The 19,819-nt window shown below is 39.4% G+C and overlaps 2 protein-coding genes across 2 annotated transcripts; both read right to left on the reverse strand.

The window, feature by feature from the left end:
- Positions 1 to 378: 378 nt before the first annotated feature.
- On the reverse strand, positions 379 to 2,210 carry LOC135200576 (uncharacterized). The gene has a single exon (XM_064229207.1). It carries the CDS (start codon positions 1,405 to 1,407, stop codon positions 379 to 381), a length of 1,029 nt encoding a protein of 342 aa, XP_064085277.1. The 5' UTR covers positions 1,408 to 2,210.
- Positions 2,211 to 8,513: 6,303 nt separating this feature from the next.
- Positions 8,514 to 18,918, reverse strand: LOC135200970 (uncharacterized). Its single transcript, XM_064229749.1, has 7 exons — positions 16,863 to 18,918; positions 14,758 to 14,889; positions 13,774 to 14,253; positions 13,062 to 13,192; positions 11,634 to 11,789; positions 10,234 to 10,527; positions 8,514 to 9,371 (listed from the first exon to the last, which is right to left on the reverse strand). Exons 1-7 carry the CDS (start codon positions 18,564 to 18,566, stop codon positions 9,116 to 9,118), a joined length of 3,153 nt encoding a protein of 1,050 aa, XP_064085819.1. The 5' UTR covers positions 18,567 to 18,918; the 3' UTR covers positions 8,514 to 9,115.
- Between the last annotated feature and the right edge of the window lie 901 nt (positions 18,919 to 19,819).

Here is a 19,819-nt window from a genome sequence, read left to right on the forward strand (position 1 = left end):
GATCACAGGAATAGTGCAACAGTATGGTAACAGTTCGAGTCGAATGGGTCACTGGAATAGTTTCGTTCCTGTATAAGGATGAGGTAAAAAGAACAGATACTTAAGATACTTATAAATTGATCAATTTATAGCCACTAAAACTGGCATATGGATGACTGTAAACATTACAGAATAGTATTTGATTCAACTATAATAACTGTAATTTAATATCAAGTATAACTGAGAACCTGTAGTTTAGTTTGAAGTACAACTGAAAATTTGTAGGTTTTTATTCTAACCGAGAAAGTCAGACAGATAACAGAGGGACGCATAGGAGAAGAGCAGTGTGGCTTTGGACAAGAAAGAGGACGTACAGATGGAAAATCAGCGAGGTAATATCTATCTTACCTTCCTTATCAGGTGATCAGGAATGAGGATGATCAGTATCATCCTGAAGAACGGAATGGCGAGGTACATGATATAGTAGACAGAACCGAACGTGATGGCTTTGTAGAGGAAAGCAGTGGTGGCAAAGATGGTGTTCAGAAGCAGGAGACCCACTGGTAAGCCTATGTAGTGAGTGATGCTCTGCACCACGTCTCCTAATTGGAGCAGGTGGCTTGCGGGGGCACCTGAGATGTTGAACTTGGTCACTGAGGGGCCTAGGTGATCCCGTCCCTTCTCTGGAACCTCTGGAACCTTGAACTTGGTCACTGAAAGGCCTGGATGATCCAGTTCCTTCTCTGGAACCATTCCAGAGACCTTTCCAGTCGTCCACGGACGTAACGGCCACGCTTTGGTTAAGCAGGTCGTACCTAGGGAACTGACGGTGTTCTCCATTTCGATGCTGACGACCTTCACGAGCAAATAAGCGACGAGCAGAAACGTGAAAATGGCCAGGTCCGAGAATCTCTCGGCGCACTTGCTGACGGCGCTGATCACCAGCAGACCTATGTCGTCTTCTCCCTTGCTTCTGTGAGCGATCGTGAAGGCCAAGCTGCAGAAGCTCCCCGTGAGGAACCCCAGGAAGGAGACCAACAAAAGAGCATCGTCGACCCCCAGGACGTTTTTCTTGATGCTGATGTTGAGGTCACAAACGGCCCTGAGGATCTGAGCCAGACAGCGACTCCTGATGTTCAGGTAGACGAACATGATCGTCACCATGGAGTTGTAACTGGTGGCGATGATCTCCGAGAGAATCTCGACCGTCTTCTGGGACCCGAGAGAACCCAGCTGGGAGAACACGATGTTCTTGATCGAGAGGGAACACATGCCGGTGATGACCAGGGCGCTCCAGGCGCCCCAGCAGAGCGAGAAGGAGATGTCCAGTTTGCCCCCGCCCTGGGAAAAGCTCCACCTGTAGGGGAAGCAGCCAAATATCCTCAGGAGGTGGAGAGAGATCAGTGTCGACTTTTTGAAAACTCCCATCGAGGAGCTCTTTCTTTATTTCTTCCCTTTTTTCTCTTTTTATAATGACACTTCCCCCTCTTCTTCTTCTTCTTCTTCTTCTTCTTCTTCTTCTTCTTCTTCTTCTTCTTCTTCTTCCTTTGCTATTCTGGATTACACCTGACCTTCCTCTTGTTTCTACTTCTGTTTTTTTTTCTTCTTTAGACTTCTTCCTCTGTTTTTTCTGGATGACGCATGCCCTTCTCTACCTCTTCTTCTTCTTCTTCTTCTTTTGCGTTTCTGGATCACACCTAACCTATTTCTTCCCTTCCAGTTCTCCTCCCGTGAACGACACTCCTTCGCCAAATGCGACCTAACCTCTTCCTGCCCGTATCACTTTGAAGGGAGCCTTGGTCGATGTGGTTACCTGTATTAGTTAGTTACCTGTCCTGCCGCGTTCTGGACTCCTCCTCTCCTCTCCTCTCCTCTGCAATTAAGAAGAGGAGGGCCCACGCACACGAATACGAATTGCAACATCAATACCAACCCCCGGGTATGAATATTGAATTGGGTCGTAATTGGGTCCTTCAGAGGGGGGAGGGGGACCGACAGGAAGAGGACCAAGTTGAATTATTGTCGTTTTTGGCATTTATCACTATTATCATTATATCATCTTTTTCATTATCATCTGCGTGGTGATGTTGATGGCAGCAGCAGCGGTTGAAAACTGCTGTGTTGAGGTGATTCGACATCGACCATTACACTCATCATGAGCATCAGAACCATTGTTTTGATTGTTATTATAATGACAACATTGCATGTTGAATGTCGTTTTGACATTCATTATTATCATCATCTTCATTATCATCGGTGCGATGGTGTCAGTGGTAGTGAGCGTCGAAAATGGCGGTCATGACAGATTCGACACTGACGACAGAAATCGTCATAATCATGGTTTGGGTGATGATTATAATGATATTGAACTATAATGACAAAACCAGTGTTATTCTCCAACCAATCTTCATTATCATCAGTCTGATTGATGTTGATGACAAAAGGTCTAAAATAGCTCTGATGACCGATTCAACACCACCAACCACATATAATAATAATAATAATAATAATAATAATAATAATAATAATAATAATAATAATAATAATACAATGGGAAAACAATGATTAGGAAAATAGAAAAGAACTTCTATCAAATTAAGATAGCTGAGGCAGCAATTACTTTTAATAAAACATGTTTAAAGAGGGTTTACTTTCAGTATACAATAATGATAATAATCATGATAATAATAATAATAATAATAATAATAATAATAATAATAATAATAATAATAATAATAATAATAATAATAATAATAATAATAATAATAATAATTATTATTATTATTATTAATATTATAATAATAATAATAATAATAAATGAAATCCATTATTTTATGACATGCAAATATATTATATTTTACAGCTTATCTCACATCAAACCCTAAAATAGATAAATAAAAAATAATAATAATAATAATAATAATAATAATAATAATAATAATAATAATAATAATAATAATAATAAGCCACCAATGAAAACGAAGACCTACCGCCACCAGCCAATAGTAGATCAGCATGGGGCAAACCCCCTGCTGTCAACTCCAAATATAAACGAGGACGGACACCGCTTCAAGATCAGTCCACCCTCAGCTTCCCAGCCCGAGGATGTCTGGCAGCTCCAGACGAAAGCTCGCTTGCTTCAAGAAAGAGAAAGAGAGAGAGAGAGAGAGAGAGAGAGAGAGAGAGAGATATCGTTAATGACTTTGATAACTATGGTATCATAGTTTATCTGTAAAATTCAAATATATACACCAATTTTGACTCTGTATTTGATCATGACCTCCATAGGCGCTCTACTAGCCTGTCTAAGTAGCACGGAAAAAGCCGCTATTCGAAAAATAGAGAAGAATCTCTACAAGTGTAATGCTGCTGAAGTAGCCATTACTTTTAATAAAGTATGCTTGAGAGAGGGTCTGCTTCCTAAGTACAATAATAATAATAATAATAATAATAATAATAATAATAATAATAATAATAATACACTCGCTATCTCCGTTGAGGCACATTCCTAAATTTGTTTCCTTCGTGTAGACAGAAGTGCGGAGACCGTCTTCTGTCTTCGTTATAAGGACGTCGAGGAAGGGGAGCCGATCGTTGGTGCTAAACTCGACTGTATAGTTTAACACTCTGCATTGCTGGAATCGGCGACGTAGGGCTTCTACCTCATCCTCGGTGTCGACTTGCACGAAGATATCGTCTATGTAACGGGCGTATTTGCATGGGTGCTGGCTCTGGGCGAAGACCCTCTCTTCTACGGCGCCCATATAGAAGTCCTTATAACGAAGACAGAAGACGGTCTCCGCACTTCTGTCTACACGTAGAAAACAAATTTAGGAATGTGCCTCAACGGGGATAGCGAGTGTCCTGACAGGTTTAAGAGCACTACCGTCAGGGCCTTTGTGAAAAGGGCCCTCTCCCATTGTTCTACCTGGCAGGACACACACCTCGAGCTTGATAGAGCTTCACAGATGCTCGTGAATAACGGATATTCTAATAAGCTCATCAGTCAAGAAGTGCGCACCGCCCTCGAAAGATGGTACTCGAACGAGGAAGAAGACCCACGACCCCGCCCCACCGAGAACATCAAGATGCATTATAAGGCCTTCATGCACTCTCAATACCGCGAGGAGGAGAAGACGATGAAGAAGATCATCAAGGAGAACATCCTCCCCATTGAAGAAGGCAAGATAGTGGACCTTATAATATACTACAAAAACCGGAAAACAAGAGACCTTATCATGAAAAATAACCCCTCACCGCCATCAGGAGACCCCCTCATATGCCCCGCCCGAGGATGTCCTGGGAAGTACATTGGAATGACTACCATGCGTCTTGCGAAGAGAATCTCCTGTCACGCCCAAGAAGGGGCTATCAAGAATCACGCCCTCACCGCCCACCGAGACAATCTCCCGCGACTGTATTACCCGTAACACCAGGATAATAGGGAGAGCACCCAACCCTCGCCGTCTGCTCCTCCTGGAGGCGTTACTCATCCAGGAGCAAAAGCCCTCCATGAATACGATACAGGAGGCCTTTTTGCTCCCGACCTGCATGCGAAGGAACACTCCACTCCAGTAACGGCAAACATCACCATATCGCCGCCCGAAAACGCGCCCCAATTCAAGAGGAAAATACCACCAAAGACGACATTAATACCATGGTGACGTCACGCGGCCTTTAACCAATCAAAATGAAGCCCGGCGTGAAGATATGCAGCTGAGAAGATCGGCGCACCTGTTGAGCATGCGCCCGGGAGCTGGCTTGAGCCCGCAGCCAGGCAGCCAATGAAAAAAGCAGCTCCTCATCCACTAGCCAATGAAAAGGCAGCGGCACGACGCCCTCCGCTGCACCACCACAATATAAGCAGCTGGACTCGCCCTCTCACTTCAGTCCTTCACCCACCTCCGCCCAAGAGGATGTCTGAGGTTTATTCAGACAAAACGTCCGGAAAGAATCGAAAAGAATAGAAAAGAAATAGAATTTAGCATCAATTCTATCTACAATAGACTCTACGGGATATACCCGAAAATTTGACTACCCCCACTGAAATTTTTTACCAATAAAAATCCAGTCGTTTGACCTAATTGAGATATGGCAACCTTCGGTGCGTTGCTCACCAGTTTAAGCAACAATGAGAAAGCAATAATTAGAAAAACAGAGAAGAACCTATATAAAATTAATGCAGCTGAGGCAGCAATCACTTTTAATAAAACATGTTTAAAAGAGGGTTTACTTCCAGCATACAATAATAATAATAATAATAATAATAATCTTACTATAATGGGCGTTATGTCTGTCCGTCCGTCTGTCATTCAATCACGGCTAAACGGCTGGTCCGATGGGCATGAAACTTGGCAGGGTTATAGTGGCGACCCCAAAGATGGTTTATAATGGGGTTTCATCCTAACCCCTTCCACAACACCCCCCCCCCCCATAAGTTCCTGGTAATAATAATAATAATAATAACAGTGAGGATAGGTTATATAAGTTTATATAGCACTAAGCAACACTCGGCTGCATATAAATGTTCCTCTAAATTCGTTGTACAAAGTTACTTTCAAAATAAGGTGATTTTCCTCATTTCCATATCATTACGTTCAAGTTATGCCGATGAAATTGACCATAAGTACGCTACCAGTTTAGTTATAATAACTCAACTTCCCAATTGCTCTCTAAACTATCAATTACATTGCAAAATAGATTTTCATAAATGACATTTTTCGTTTGAATAGCAGATTTCCACGAATAGCTCATTTTTTATTTCCTATTTTATCTGGCGATTCGTTTTGTTGGTTTCTGTTCGTTATCGCTGAAGACTGACGCTTTATGAGTTACATTTTTACTTTTTTTTTTTTAGAAAATCAATAGCAACTGTTGTTACAACAAACGACGGTGTTATCGAATACAGCTACGTATGTGCCATGATAAAAGTCCATTTTGTAAAAATGACAGCCTTTTGTCAATTTAGATTTTTCAACAACAAAAAAATAACCTCTCAGATTTTTCATAAGCTTACATTAAATCGTAAATTCCCTTGTCATTAAACTTTTATCTGATATCGTGGCGTTTCTTAATGAAGCAATACAGAAACTCCATTTTGATTTTTCCACGAAAGGTCAAAAGATAAAAGTGCAAAGCCTTTGGATGATGCAAACGAGTCCGTCTTTTTATAATCAAGCTTTCTGACCTTTTCGAAATATGGGATCATTTCACCTTTGCATTTGAAACGCGAATAACTGTGAAAAACATTCTGCTATAAATATTTTTTTTTAATCGTCATTACATGTTTTTGTTCAATGAGTTATTGATAATATATTTTTCCAAAAGCTATCTAAAAAGTACGACAGTTTCATATAGTATCATCGAGTGCTTCAATTTTGATGAATGGGGCTTCAGTAGCAGCCTGGTTTGACGTTTCATAAGCAAATATATTTAATGAAACTTCAGGTTCAACAACTCTGAAAACAGTTAACAAACTAGTAGATACCCCACACCATGTATTATAAGCGTACAAACCTTTATTACGTTTTCCAGAAATGTATTCTCTTATCACCACTACACGACGATACAATTTCTAAAAGTAATCCATCACTGGTCTTGTGCTTCTTATTTCGTGGTAAGTTTGACAGATCAAGAACCGTTTGACCTAAATAATACAAAGATAATTGTTATTAAAGGTATACTTTCCTGATGACATAATAGCCTAAGTATTAAACTTATTCTCCCCCTGACTTGGGTTCGAATCTTCGTGGGAGAGATGAACATTTCACCGTGTTATTTCCCATTTTTTGGATTTCAAGGACTACGGCGGAAACCTTAAACGAAATGTTAACCTCGGGAGGAGATAAGACTTCACAGTATACCCTATATGTCTTTTCCTTACTTGCGGAAGTCTTTCGTTAAATGTCAGAAGTCACGTGAGAATTTCTTGCCCGTGCCTATACATGAAAGTCAATATGAAAAATGAAATATGTGTTTATCAGCAAAACACTAAGAAAATCATTTCTTAGAATGTCAAGCAATTGAAGGGTATAAATGTTAGCCCAGCACTGTGTCAACTTAGTCCATCATTCTCGCGTGTTTGACCAACTGTTATAAAATATTTTTAATTTTTATGTGTTACCAGTAACTCGCAAAAAGGTCTTTGGCTTTTCCCAACTTTGCTTAGAATTTTTATATGGATTCTTAAGCATTTGAAACTGTCTAGACACGTTCTAAAAATTTAAACGATTGGCATCCAGGGCGACACAAATGACAGACTTGATTACACAACCAAAACGGATGATTATGTAGAATTCTAAATTGACAGTATAATGATTTTTTTTACTGATTTCTACCCGTTCGAAAAGAGAACCAATAAACAAGACAGCAACAAACACAGATTGAAATCCTTTAAACTGTTTTTTTTTTTAAGTAATAGTATCTCTCCTCCCACCCACCCGCTATCCAAAACTTTAAAACAACAATTATTCATGTCATCTCATGACAGACAAAAACAGACTGACAGATAAAAAAAATTTGTTTACAAAATATAACAATATCTTTCCCGGACGGACAGAATGACACGTGCAGGCACACGAGAGAGAGAGAGAGAGAGAGAGAGAGAGAGAGAAAATAATAGCTTTGATTTCATAGCAATAAAGCCTGTTTTTATCCAGTACAAGATTAGCTGAGAGAGAGAGAGAGAGAGAGAGAGAGAGAGAGAAAGGCTGTTTAGCTTACAATTTTGCAGAATTCGCAAAGCAAAGGTCAACGCTATTGACATATATACCAGCAGCGTGGGTGGAGGTGGTTTGGGGGGGGGGGGGGGGGGTGGGGTGGGGTGGGGCGGTGGGGTCGTGTGTGGGGGGTGGGGTGTTGGTATTCGAGCAGCAGCAGCAATTCTTCTTTTTAAAAAAACCAACCGTTGATTCATACTTGTTTTGATCTCGAAATGGCTGTCATTATTGTGCCGCAAAAAAAGAAAATTTATTTTCGGTGTGTTTTTGCCTTGTTTTCTCTGGTGGTGGATTTTCTTTCCTCTCTCTCTCTCTCTCTCCTCCTCGTCTCTCTCTCTCTCTCTACTCCTCTCTCTCTATCTCTCTCTCTCTCTCTAGAATAATTTGCTCATCCTCATTTAAGTTATGTACCACTATATATATATTATATATATATATATATATATATATATATATATATATATATAAAATATATATATATATATATATATATATATATATATATGTATCTGTATTTATGTATATATTGCATTTATATACTATATCACTGTATATATGTGTGTGTATTTATATGTATATGGGCATAGATTTATATATAAAATATATATAAAGATAGATATTCATATATATATAGATAAATATCTGTATATACCATAGTATATATATCTATTATACTATTATATATATACTATATATATATATAAAGAGAGAGAGAGAGAGAGAGAGAGAGAGAGAGAGAGAGAGAGAGAGAGAACTCTCTATTGTTGTTTATCGGCAAGATAAGTTATTTCGGTAAAATCAAAACCAGTGACCGGAAACCCATTTATTTTCCAGTATATTTCCAGGAATTTATTTTCCAGTATATTTGCAGGAACGATCACAACCATTCCTTTTTCACTTTCACCATATGTCTTCTCGTTGAGTTCTATATCATTTTCCCATCAGCTTAATAAATACCGTACAATTCAGTTATTAGTGATTTAAGTATATTTTTATATAGTAGTGTATATTCCTCCTAATCCAGATTGTAAATATTGGATTCACAATATGTCTGTCTTCTCGTTTTGATCTATATCATTTTCCCATCAGCTTAATAAATATCGTACAATTCAGGTATTAGTGATTTAAGTATTATTTTATATATAGCGCATATTCCTCCTAACCCAGCTAGCAAATATTCGAGTTGCCAACTTCTCGGGGACATTCTACTTACGTCGCAAATGTCGGTAACTGACAGAAGTCTTTCTATGAAAACAAACTCGTAAATAATCGTATTCGTCGGATAAGGCATCACATTCCTGCCTCATATCGTCATTTTCATATGCACCATTCTTAAATACCTGCCTTGCCTTACTAGGCTAAGCATCGTCGTGTACAAGAGTAGCCAGAACATGAGAACATCTTCCACGCGTTCGACTTTAATCCCTAAGCAAATTCAGATATTCCCGCAGCGTCTCGGGCACATTCAGGTCATCTATGACCTGAGGCAGCAGGTCTTGGTTGCGGAAGTGCTGTCTGCAGGCAGCGCGAGATAGATGGAGGAGAGAAGGAGGCTGCAAACAGCAAGGATGGGGCAGGAGATGAGCCACGTCCTGCCAGCTGTCTTTGAAGCAGCCGCTCAGTTGGTCTCGCAGGAACTTGATGGGGACCCTTGGAACGGCTCGGAGGAGGTACCTGGCGGCGGAAGACGTTCGTCAGTTTGCTACGGTTTGCCAATTGATAATCCGGGTTTGCTTTTAGCATCATTTTACCAAATGCTTTTCAAAAGTCTCGGAAGTGAATCGTGAAAAGTGGTTGAATGTGGATTACTTATGTGATTTTTTTCCTTAAACAACTCTGCATTTTAAAATCATTTCGAAAAATCGGAGTTTTCATAGCATTATTTTTATGAAATGATTTTCAAATACGTGAAGTGAATCATGAAAGTCCCCACAGTGTGGATTACTTAGTGTCCGTGTGAATTTTAAGTTTAAACCACTCAGCAGCATTCGAGAACATAGTAGATACCTAGGCTGACGTAGCTTTTACCGTTGCTATGCTCTGTTGTTTGTCTCCGTACTGTGCTGATCTACAGGGTGTCCATAAAGTCCCAGTACCATTACAAGTATTTATTGCTCAGAAACCATATCTGTGCTGGTATACAGGGTGTCCATACGGTCCCAGTACCATCACAAGTATTTATTGCTCAGAAACCATATAACATAGAGTAATGCAGTTTTTTGTAGAATGAAGTGCTCTGAATGTAGACTTGAGGAAATGTAGAACATTCTACAAAAACTGCATTACTCTATGTCGTAATGACACTGGGACTTTATGGACACCCTGTATATCAACACAGATATGGTTTCTGAGCAATAAATACTTGTAATGGTACTGGGACTTTATGGACACCCTGCATTTACCTGCTAATCGACGCACAGTAGCTAAGTTCTTACTCTTGAGCAAAAGTTCTTGCTCTCCCAAGAGTAGAAAAGTTCTCTACTCTATAAGGTCGCTAACTTTTTCGAATCAGTTCAGAGGAGCGTGTCACACATACCTGAGACACAGTGCAGTGGGAGTTGGTCCGGCAAGCTTCAGAAGATCACGATTACCAGAGGACCCCTTCTCCCTCTGCGGCACCTCCCTCTCTGGCACATCTCCATTATCCCCCTGGAGGAGTCTGCCTTCTTCGTCGTCGTCAAGATGCCTGCCTGCTTCAGGAGGAGCCGCCTGTTCCCCTGCCTCTTCACCGTCTGCGCCTGGGCCGTTGCCTTCTTCTTCAGTGGTTGCCTCTCTGAACTGGCTTTCCAGTTTCCGAACTAGGTAAGCGATGGCCAGGTAGACGCCGTTCCTGATCAGAGAGAAGAAGTTGTCAGGTCTTGGAGGTTTTGAGGTGAACACAACCGAAATTCGTCTTGAAAATGAGACCTCTGTCTGAATTAGAAGCGTTCCTGTCTGTGTCAGGTCTAAGAGGTTTTGAGGTGAACACAACCGAAATTCGTCTTGAAAATAAGACCCTATGTCTGAATTACGTCACAGAACCTTAGTAATTGACGTCATAGGAATGACTATTTGTAAAATACAAGATACACTGATTGAATTTTTATGTAGCTTGGATGAAAATAAGACCCTTGGTGTGAATTACGTCATAGAACCAAGGACATTGACGTAAAATGAATAGTTATGCGTAAAAAAAAAACAAAAGATACTGATTGAAATTTTATGTAGCTTCGATGAAAATAAGACCCATTGTGTGAATTACGTCATAGAACCAGGGAAATTGACGCCAAAGGAATGGTTATTCTTAAATTACAAGATATAGTGATTGAATTTATATGTAGCTTGGATGAAGTCAATGATTTTGCAGAAGAAAAAGTTATGGTCCCTCAAGTTTGGTAATTATACCTTGACAGAAAAGTCTGGAATTACTTTTCCCATGATCAGAAACTAGTTGAACTCTTGAACAAGCAAATTTGATTTCTCCATGATCAGAAACTAGTTGAATTCTTGTACAGGCAAATTTAATTTCTCCATGAGTTTGATCAGCACTATTTCCTGTGTCTATCTTTATTGCTCTGTCCCTGGTACTATAGTAGATTCACATCAACCGTGTATTTGATGTCTAAGCCAGTCCCTTACGACGCTCCTGATTGGCTGTTGATAAGCCAATCACAGGGCTGGAAACTCAGTCTCTCTCGAGAGTTCACATAGGCAGGATGTATGTTACACCTCTCCTGAGTGATACTTTTTGAAAGACGTTGCCCTCAGGAGAGGTGGAACATAAATCCTACCCATGTGAACTCTCGAAAGAGACTGAGACTTTCCAGCCCTGTGACTGGCTTATCAGTAGCCAATTAGGAGCGTCGTAAGGGACTGGCCTAGACATCAAATGCACGGTTGATGTGAATCTACTATAGCACTAAATTGAAAATACAAATCTTCTTCATGCATACTCACGTATAGCACCTTGAGTACAGGTAGAGATTAGCAGGTCCACCTCCAGCGCCGTACTGCAACAAAGCTAGAACCAGCCTTGGGCTCTCTGCTAGAGCAGCCAACACCACTGGTGATGAGCCACACGACCAGAGTGGAGTGTTGACGACTTCGCTTACCCTAAGAAAGTAAAAAGAAAGTTTAAAAGAAAGCTAGGTAGAAATTACAGCTAAGAACTTCTGCCACATCATCTTAACTTAAAGGACTGTTGAGGTTTCGGTATTCTTATGATCTACTGAACCAACATTAGAGCAGAATAATGATAACTTTACTAGGAAGACCTTCATGCACATCAGATGAACATTGCCTGTGGGAAATTTGAAGCACTCTCCAAGAGCGAAACGGTCTTCTCAAAAGCTTCCGGAGACCAGTATGAGATTTATACATCATTGAGGTATTGTTGCATCTGCTCACTGGATAGAAATCATGCCTCTTAAGTTTTCGTTGACTGCTGTGTTTCTGTGGAACTTGTTCGTCTGTGTCTTTTCTGAGCCTGTTGGTTTCAGAAGGCCTTTTTCCAAGAGCCTAATTGACTCTGTCCGCAATATGTCACTCAGTAACCTGTTATTCATCTCCTCCAACTTAGCCTCATCTGAGCTCTCATTGTTTTGTGGTTATACAGCATAAACACGAGGCTGTTTTCGACCTCTAATTAGGAAAATTCACAAGAAGAAGAATTAGCTACTTTATTCGTAATTCTAGGGATCAGCAATTACTGTAAGAAGGCGGTAATTTGTGGGTGAGAGAAAAAATTATGGGGGGAAAAGAGAGTTAGTTGGGTCTTACCTTGATGGTATATATATATATATATATATATATATATATATATATATATATATATATATATATATATATATAGATAGATAGATAGATAGATGATAGATAGATAGATATATATATATATTATATTATATATATATTATATATATATTATATATATATATATATATAGATAGATAGTTTTATATATAGGTTAAATGAATAAGCATAGCTAGACCGAAGTTAGTACCTGTGTTAGTCTAATCACTTGAAGGCCATTCAGAGCTCTGATAAGATGGTTCAGATTAAAAGGTTTTTTTTTCTTCTTTTTTTTATTTCAAGCCTAGTGCCTCAGTCTGTCAAGAAGAATTATGTTAAATTTCTAGCATAATCATTTTATTCTTGAACTGCATTTTATATTTGAACTTGACAACTTACAAAATACTCAGCTGATATTTAATAAGATAATTGAGATGAAAATTTTTTCTATATTCTAAAGTCCAGTGCCTCTGTTTAACTTGAAAAAAAGCGTTGAACTTTACGTATGATAACTTTATTATTGTAGTTGATTTTATATATGAATTTAACAACCTACAAAAAGACACAATTGTAATTAGTAAAGAAGAGCTATACCTGCAGCCTTCAACAAACTTCAAGTGATCAAGGACAAATCTGAGATCTTCCACCTTCTCGTTTTCGTCCTCAGTCTCGCAATACCATCCAGACCCGCGTCCAGGGGCCCTGGAACCCAGAAGAAGGCACATCTGGAAAAAAAATGTTTAACTAAATTAAACTTAAAGACGCAATATCTGTACATTGAAAAACCCCATTATTACAATGAAAAGTAAATTAAAAACTTTATTATTACAATGAAAGGTAAACTGAAAACCTTCATTATAACAAGAAAGGTAAATTGAAAAACCTCATTGTTACAATGAAAGGTAAATTGAAAACCTTCATTATTACAATGAGAGGTAAATTAAAACCTTATCATTACAATGAAAGGTGAATTGAAAACCTCATACTTACAATGAAAGGTAATTTGAAAACCTCATTGTTGTAATGAAAGGTAAATAGAAAAGCTCATTGTTACAATGAAAGGTAAATTGAAAAACCTCATTATTACAATGAAAGGTAAATTAAAACATTATTCACAAAATAAGAGGTAAATTAAAACCTCATTATCACAATTAAAGGTAAATTGGAAACCTCATTATTACAAATGAAAGTTGAAAAACCTCACAATTACAATGGAAATTGAAAAACCTTATTATTACAATGAAAGCTAAAAGAAGTAAGCATCAACATTATAATGAAAGTTTAACACATAAGAACAAACACTCACCATCAACCTATCAAAAGAGCCTTCGCACTTCAGAATTTCCCCCAAAATCTTCAGAGCGATTCCCTTCTGCTCCAATTCCAGCTTGACGTCACTATTCCCGTTCTCCTCTCTGCCACAGCTTGGAGCACCTTTCCCCGAGGCATTCTCATTCCCGGATTCTTTGCTTCCGTCCTCATTCCTGGGGTCCTCGGCTTCATCCTCATTCCTGGATTCCTTGCTTTCATCCTCATTCCTGGATTCCTTGCCTTCATCCTCATTCCTGGATTCCTTGCCTTCATCCTCATTCCCCAGACACCCTGCTGCCGGACCTTTCCTTGGCTCCTTGGTCTCCGAGGACAGTTGGAGACCACCTCCCTCCGCTGGAGGCTTCAGCATAGATTCCCTCCCAGCTCCAGTGGGCGAGCGTCCCCAGAATTGGCTGCAGAGCTTTAGGCCGACGTAGAGCAGTAGGTGGGCGTTGTTCAGCGCTGCAATCTCGCCCTGGCGATGGCGAGGTCAGGTTAAAGTAGAGAAATTAAATTTAAAAATAGTATTGAATTACTGGGAGCTATCAGGATTTTCATGAACGAAGGGTCTGCAGTGGAGTTTGCATTTTTCCTTCGCTCTTTTTACTGATATATATTTTTTAGTTTGAGATGTTTATATATTTATAGGAGAAAAAATCCATTATACTCTTTGTTAGATCATATGAAAACAATTGTAATCAGAATCAATGTAAATACTAGATTATAATGCAAGACTTACTCTATAGTGGCTACACAGGATTTATTACGTATGAATAGCATTATATTACTTCATAAATAATAATAATAATAATCCAAACAAAAACTTCTTTCAGTTTTCTTCTGAAGATTGAAAAAGAAACCCACAAAATCACTTTGTAACTTGTTTACTTAGAAGTAAACAAGTTACAAAGTGATTTTGTGGGTTTCTTTTTCAATAATAATAATAATAATAATAATAATAATAATAGCGAGGATGTACCTTGTCGCAAGGCCTTTTGGCGTGGGCGTCAACAATGGCCTCCAGAACGCGGGAGCGGGCGTGATTTGGGCGGGGGAAGGAGTCCACCACTGAAGACAGGGATGAGAATAACTCGGCCGTGTGTTCTGGAACCTGGAAAGAAGAGGAATAAAAGGAATAAGTGCTTTAGTTACAGGGTGATTCTTGTGGAAGATTGTCGGTATTTTTACGTGTGCTATTTTGGCTCTTGATTCTTGCTTTTGGGTGCTTTCATTCTTATTTGAAATCATACTTAATTACCATAAGGAAGAATATGCTAAGCAGACCTTTAAATGTATGCAAAATACAGGAACAAATTACAGAAATACAAACAACAGACAGACACACATACATATACTTACTATATACATAAGTACATGTGTGTGTATGTATGGCATATATATTATATATATATATATATATATATATATATATATATATATATATATATATATATCAGCAATAAGTCACCAACAGCACGTGACAAATATGTACGTAAATAGCCACATGAAAGGTGAAGAATCAAAGACCAGGTACCAAGCGCTTTCGTGTAGTGTACGCAATACACGAAAGCGCTTGGTACCTGGTCTTTGATTCTTCACCTTTCATGTGGCTATTTACGTATATATATATATATATATATATATATATATATATATATATATAAGTTTTTGTAACAGTCATAGATTTATATATAGATATAGATAACTTGGCTTAAAGGTATTAACCTATCCATTTCTCTCTCTCTCTCTCTCTCTCTCTCTCTCTCTCTCTATCTCTCTATACAACATACATTTCTGCATTTCCAAAACATTTTGAAATCTTTTGTTGGTTCATTTTTCCTCCCAAGTTCACTCAGGATTTTTCGTACATACTGCATGTTCATCCATTGCACAATTTTGGTTTGTGTGGGCGTCTATGCTTGTGAGTGTGTGTGTGTGTGTGTGTGTGTGTGTGTGGTGTGTGTGTGTGTGCAGAAAAGGAAATGAAATAAGCATGAAAAAACTTCAGAAATAAAACTGAGAAAGAGAATTGGTTCCAGGCATCATGACTTACAGTTGCCTTGTATTTGGTAATCTTCACCCGGTACAGACTTGCTGTTGTGTGTGTGTGTGTGTGTGTGTATGTATATAATATATATATATATCTATATATAATATATCTATATATATAGATATATATATATTATATTATATATTATATAATATCTTGTATATATATATCTATATATATATTTTTTTTTTTTTTTTTTTTTTTTTTTGTTTTTTTTTTTTTGTTATTCTATAACCTAGGAATTATCAGTCTTTCATTCCATCGCTATACATTACTGCCGATTTCAAATATTTATTTCAAAAAAGGAAAGCAATTCCAAACAGATATCAGATTCTTCAAACGTCCTAAAACCATTTGCGTATCACAAAACCAGAGTATGAACTATCTAATCAAATAAAGTCTACTTAATATCCGATTTTCTAAAATTATAAGGCGCTACTAGTGAAAGGTACCACAGCAGTGCTATGAAGCACAAGGATAAATTTACTTCACAGCTCTTACCAACACCTGCTCGAAATTCAATAGGTTACTTTAAATTCCTGGATAAACCTTAGCACCGAGATACACGCGCATTCTTGTTTATGTGAGCATTTGCATAATAAGCACATTTTTATAGCACGGGGCTTGGGGATGGTTTCGTAATTGCATTCTTTAAAGAATTTACTTTAGTTTAAATTCAGTTTTTATTTTACTTTGTAAATATTTTGGCCAGAATACGGGACCGGAATTCAATTTATGGATATGTTTCGAAATACTTTCGTCTCAATTGCTATATATGTTTGTAGGTTTTCTCTGTCATGTACTTATCATTAAATAAAAAATGCTAAGTAAAAATATAAAGAATATTTACCACACACACACACATACACACACACACACACACACACACACACACACATATATATATGTATATATATATCTATATATATATATATATATATATATATATATATATATATATATATAAAACGGTTTTAGCGTTAGAATGCATAGGCCTACAGACAACTCTCAAGGACATTACAATCAATGCTCACCAATATCCAACCTTCTGGAAGTCCCTGCAAGACGCCGAGTATGGCCTCTTTAAGGCAGTTCTCCAGCCTAGTGACCTCGGCTTCATTGCCGTATATGGTCCTTTCGTGCAAATCGGGGTCTGCCCCGCCAGCTTTGTTTGTTGCCTCTTCCTCTTCTCTCGAGTTTCCGTCGGGAATATCTACCTCTGTCTCGCCGCGTCTCCCGCGTACTTCTCTCAAAGGTTCTGCGTTCTGCGAGAGCTTTGTTGGCTCTTGGCCTTTTGCGTTGACCTTCTTCGCAGTTAATTTACGTTGACTCAACGATGGAGTATCCGCCAGTCGCTGCGTTTCCTTGTTTGGCGATTTAATATTCGTAATATTCGCTCTCTGAGAGGAGAATGTTGTAATACTATTCGTTGCACCATTCGGTTTACAAGGCTGCGCGGCGTTTCCCTTTCTTCTGTTTGCGGTTGAGACGTCGGGACTCGACAAGATTTTTTGTTTTTCCTGCTTCTCACCTGTCTTTTGGGGGCTCTTCTTGCAATTAGCGGTTCCCCTCGCCTCGTCTCCTAGGGATGGTGACATGAAGACGCTGGATGGGCGGACGTCTTTTCTCGTAGTACTACCAGTAGTAGTAGTACTAGTACTAGTGTTCCACCTGCGAAGGTTTCCTCTGAGACTCCGCCTCTGTTGCAACGAAGCCTCGTCATTCTTAGCTTCCCTTTTAATGCTTTCGAGTCTGTGAAGTGGTGGGTAGGGCCTGGAGGCATCAGGGGTCACCGCTTTCCTATGCCAGACGGCGGTGGCCCTCGAGGCGCCGCTAGTCCCATGAGAAGATTTAGGGTCTGACATGAGCCTCCTGCGTGGGACGACGTCGAGCAAGTTAGCCCTGTCCTGCGAAGGGAAGACTCTCTGGGGCCTCTGTGGGCTGGCCGGTAGTCCGGAAGGACTTTGCTTTGGGACTCCAAGAGGACTCTTCCTGTCTCTGCAATTTCCCGGCTTTGCAAAATGAGAAACAGGACTTTCTTTGTCTGGACCGCCTCTCGATTTGGCGCCGGTAGGATATCGGGAGGGAAAAGAAAAAGAAGAAGAGTGAAACAGCTTTTTACCTGTATTCTGAGGTTTAGTGAAGCTGAGGGTATTAGGACGAGGCCTCTGGCTTTCGGTACCAATGGAATGGTGAGATTTCGACTGAATGAGTTTCGGCCTAGCACCGGGTGCTTGTGGCGAAACTTTGGGAGAAACATTACTAGGTTGACCTTCTGTCGCTTCTCCCGCGATAGAAGATTCTATTTCTTTCTGTTTTTCGTTCGCTATTTTGTCCGTTTTATCGTCACTTTCCTTCTCCTCGTCTTTCAAGTTTCCGTTGACATCCTGCAATTCGGTGCTACCGCCATTCTTCTGTTGGCTCTGCTTCAGTTTCGCTACAGAAAACAGATCGAATCGATTAACTTGCGGAAGCCTGCTGCTGTCGCCTACCGCTCCCAAGTCGCTGAAATCGTCGCCAAGGTCACTGTCATGATCATCACTATCATCACTACTACTACTAGTGCTTTCGTCGCTTAAATCATCATCATCTCTCTTTCCTGCTTTCTTTTTCGCCTCGTCATCGCGAGATTTTTGCACGGAAGCCGCATCGTCTGCATCCCAAGTCAGAATTGCCACCCACAGTTTTTCTATCAAATCTTGCTGGATGCTCCCCGACCATGTTGGACTGCTCAGCATATTGAATAACCTGAATAATTGTCCTTTATCCTTTGCACTCTTTTTTATCAGATTATCACTTATACTTCCACGATAATCACCGATAACCCGTCATCATCTATCACAGCAAACAGGAATGAACGCACCAGTCACATAAGGTTTGACGTCTAGACCTATGCTTCTTCTTTGGCAATTTCATGAGCGGGTCATTTTCTTGACAGGTAGTTTAGGTCATTTGCATACTCGCCTAGACTTTCTGTACGAGCCAGTCGTCATGAAAGTCAAAGTGTGACTACTGCAAGGAGGAAAAAAGATTATGGCTTCAGCGCTTCGATCCATGAAGCCAGATAAGTACCACACCTGTTCGATTTGTCTCTTGCTAGCTAGCAAGCGCACGCACAGATTGTGTAGCTGTGTATGTATCTAACTGTATAAAACTCATTAAGACATGTTAATCTGTCTTACTGTCTCTGAATATACTAAATAGATCTATAGATAGAGACATAATGAGTAATATTACTCAAGAACTCGCCCACGAAACATAGTCTAATATATTGAACGTAGTTCCCAATAGAAAAAAATTATTTTTCTTACAGATAAGCCAGGAGCAATGACTCAGATCGTTCATCACTCATTTCCTCTCAATTATTGTGACACCGTCGACGTTGGCATCGATTGAGAGAAAATGTATTGACAATTACACTTACTGGACTAGTACTATACGCGGCTGTGCTGCCTGCTAATAGCTAACGAACCAACTCAAGGATGAGAGAGAGAGAGAGAGAGAGAGAGAGAGAGAGAGATGTCATGCTGAGTATTAGTTCAATATCATCGCAATTGTAGGATACCGAAGCTAAGGATTTTACTTAATAAACCAGTAATTTTTAGACTTTGGCAATCGCTAGGCCGATATTGTAAGCAATTATACATACGTACGTGTGCAATGGTCGTTTCCATTTAAAGTGTGCTAGTGGAGAGAGAGAGAGAGAGAGAGAGAGAGAGAGAGAGAGAGCTCTGCGGAAAGAGATTTTTACAAAACTGCATTACTAAAGAGGATGGACGAACACTCACGTCGCCAGTTAATAGACATCGTTCCCGTTAATGCATTCATGGCTTTAGCGTCGGCCACTTAGCGTAGCCTTTTCAGGCCACATTCTGCGATTTTGTAATAACCGTAAATACGAAAATGATTATGTTACAGTTGCAGTTTTTGTAAGAGGGTGATGAAGAGAAAGTAATGGAAGGTCATTTCTATTTTTCGTGCTGTCCTTCAC

The sequence above is a fragment of the Macrobrachium nipponense genome, chromosome 27 (genome assembly GCF_015104395.2).
Source record: "Macrobrachium nipponense isolate FS-2020 chromosome 27, ASM1510439v2, whole genome shotgun sequence".
NCBI classification, from domain to species: Eukaryota; Metazoa; Arthropoda; class Malacostraca; order Decapoda; family Palaemonidae; genus Macrobrachium; species Macrobrachium nipponense.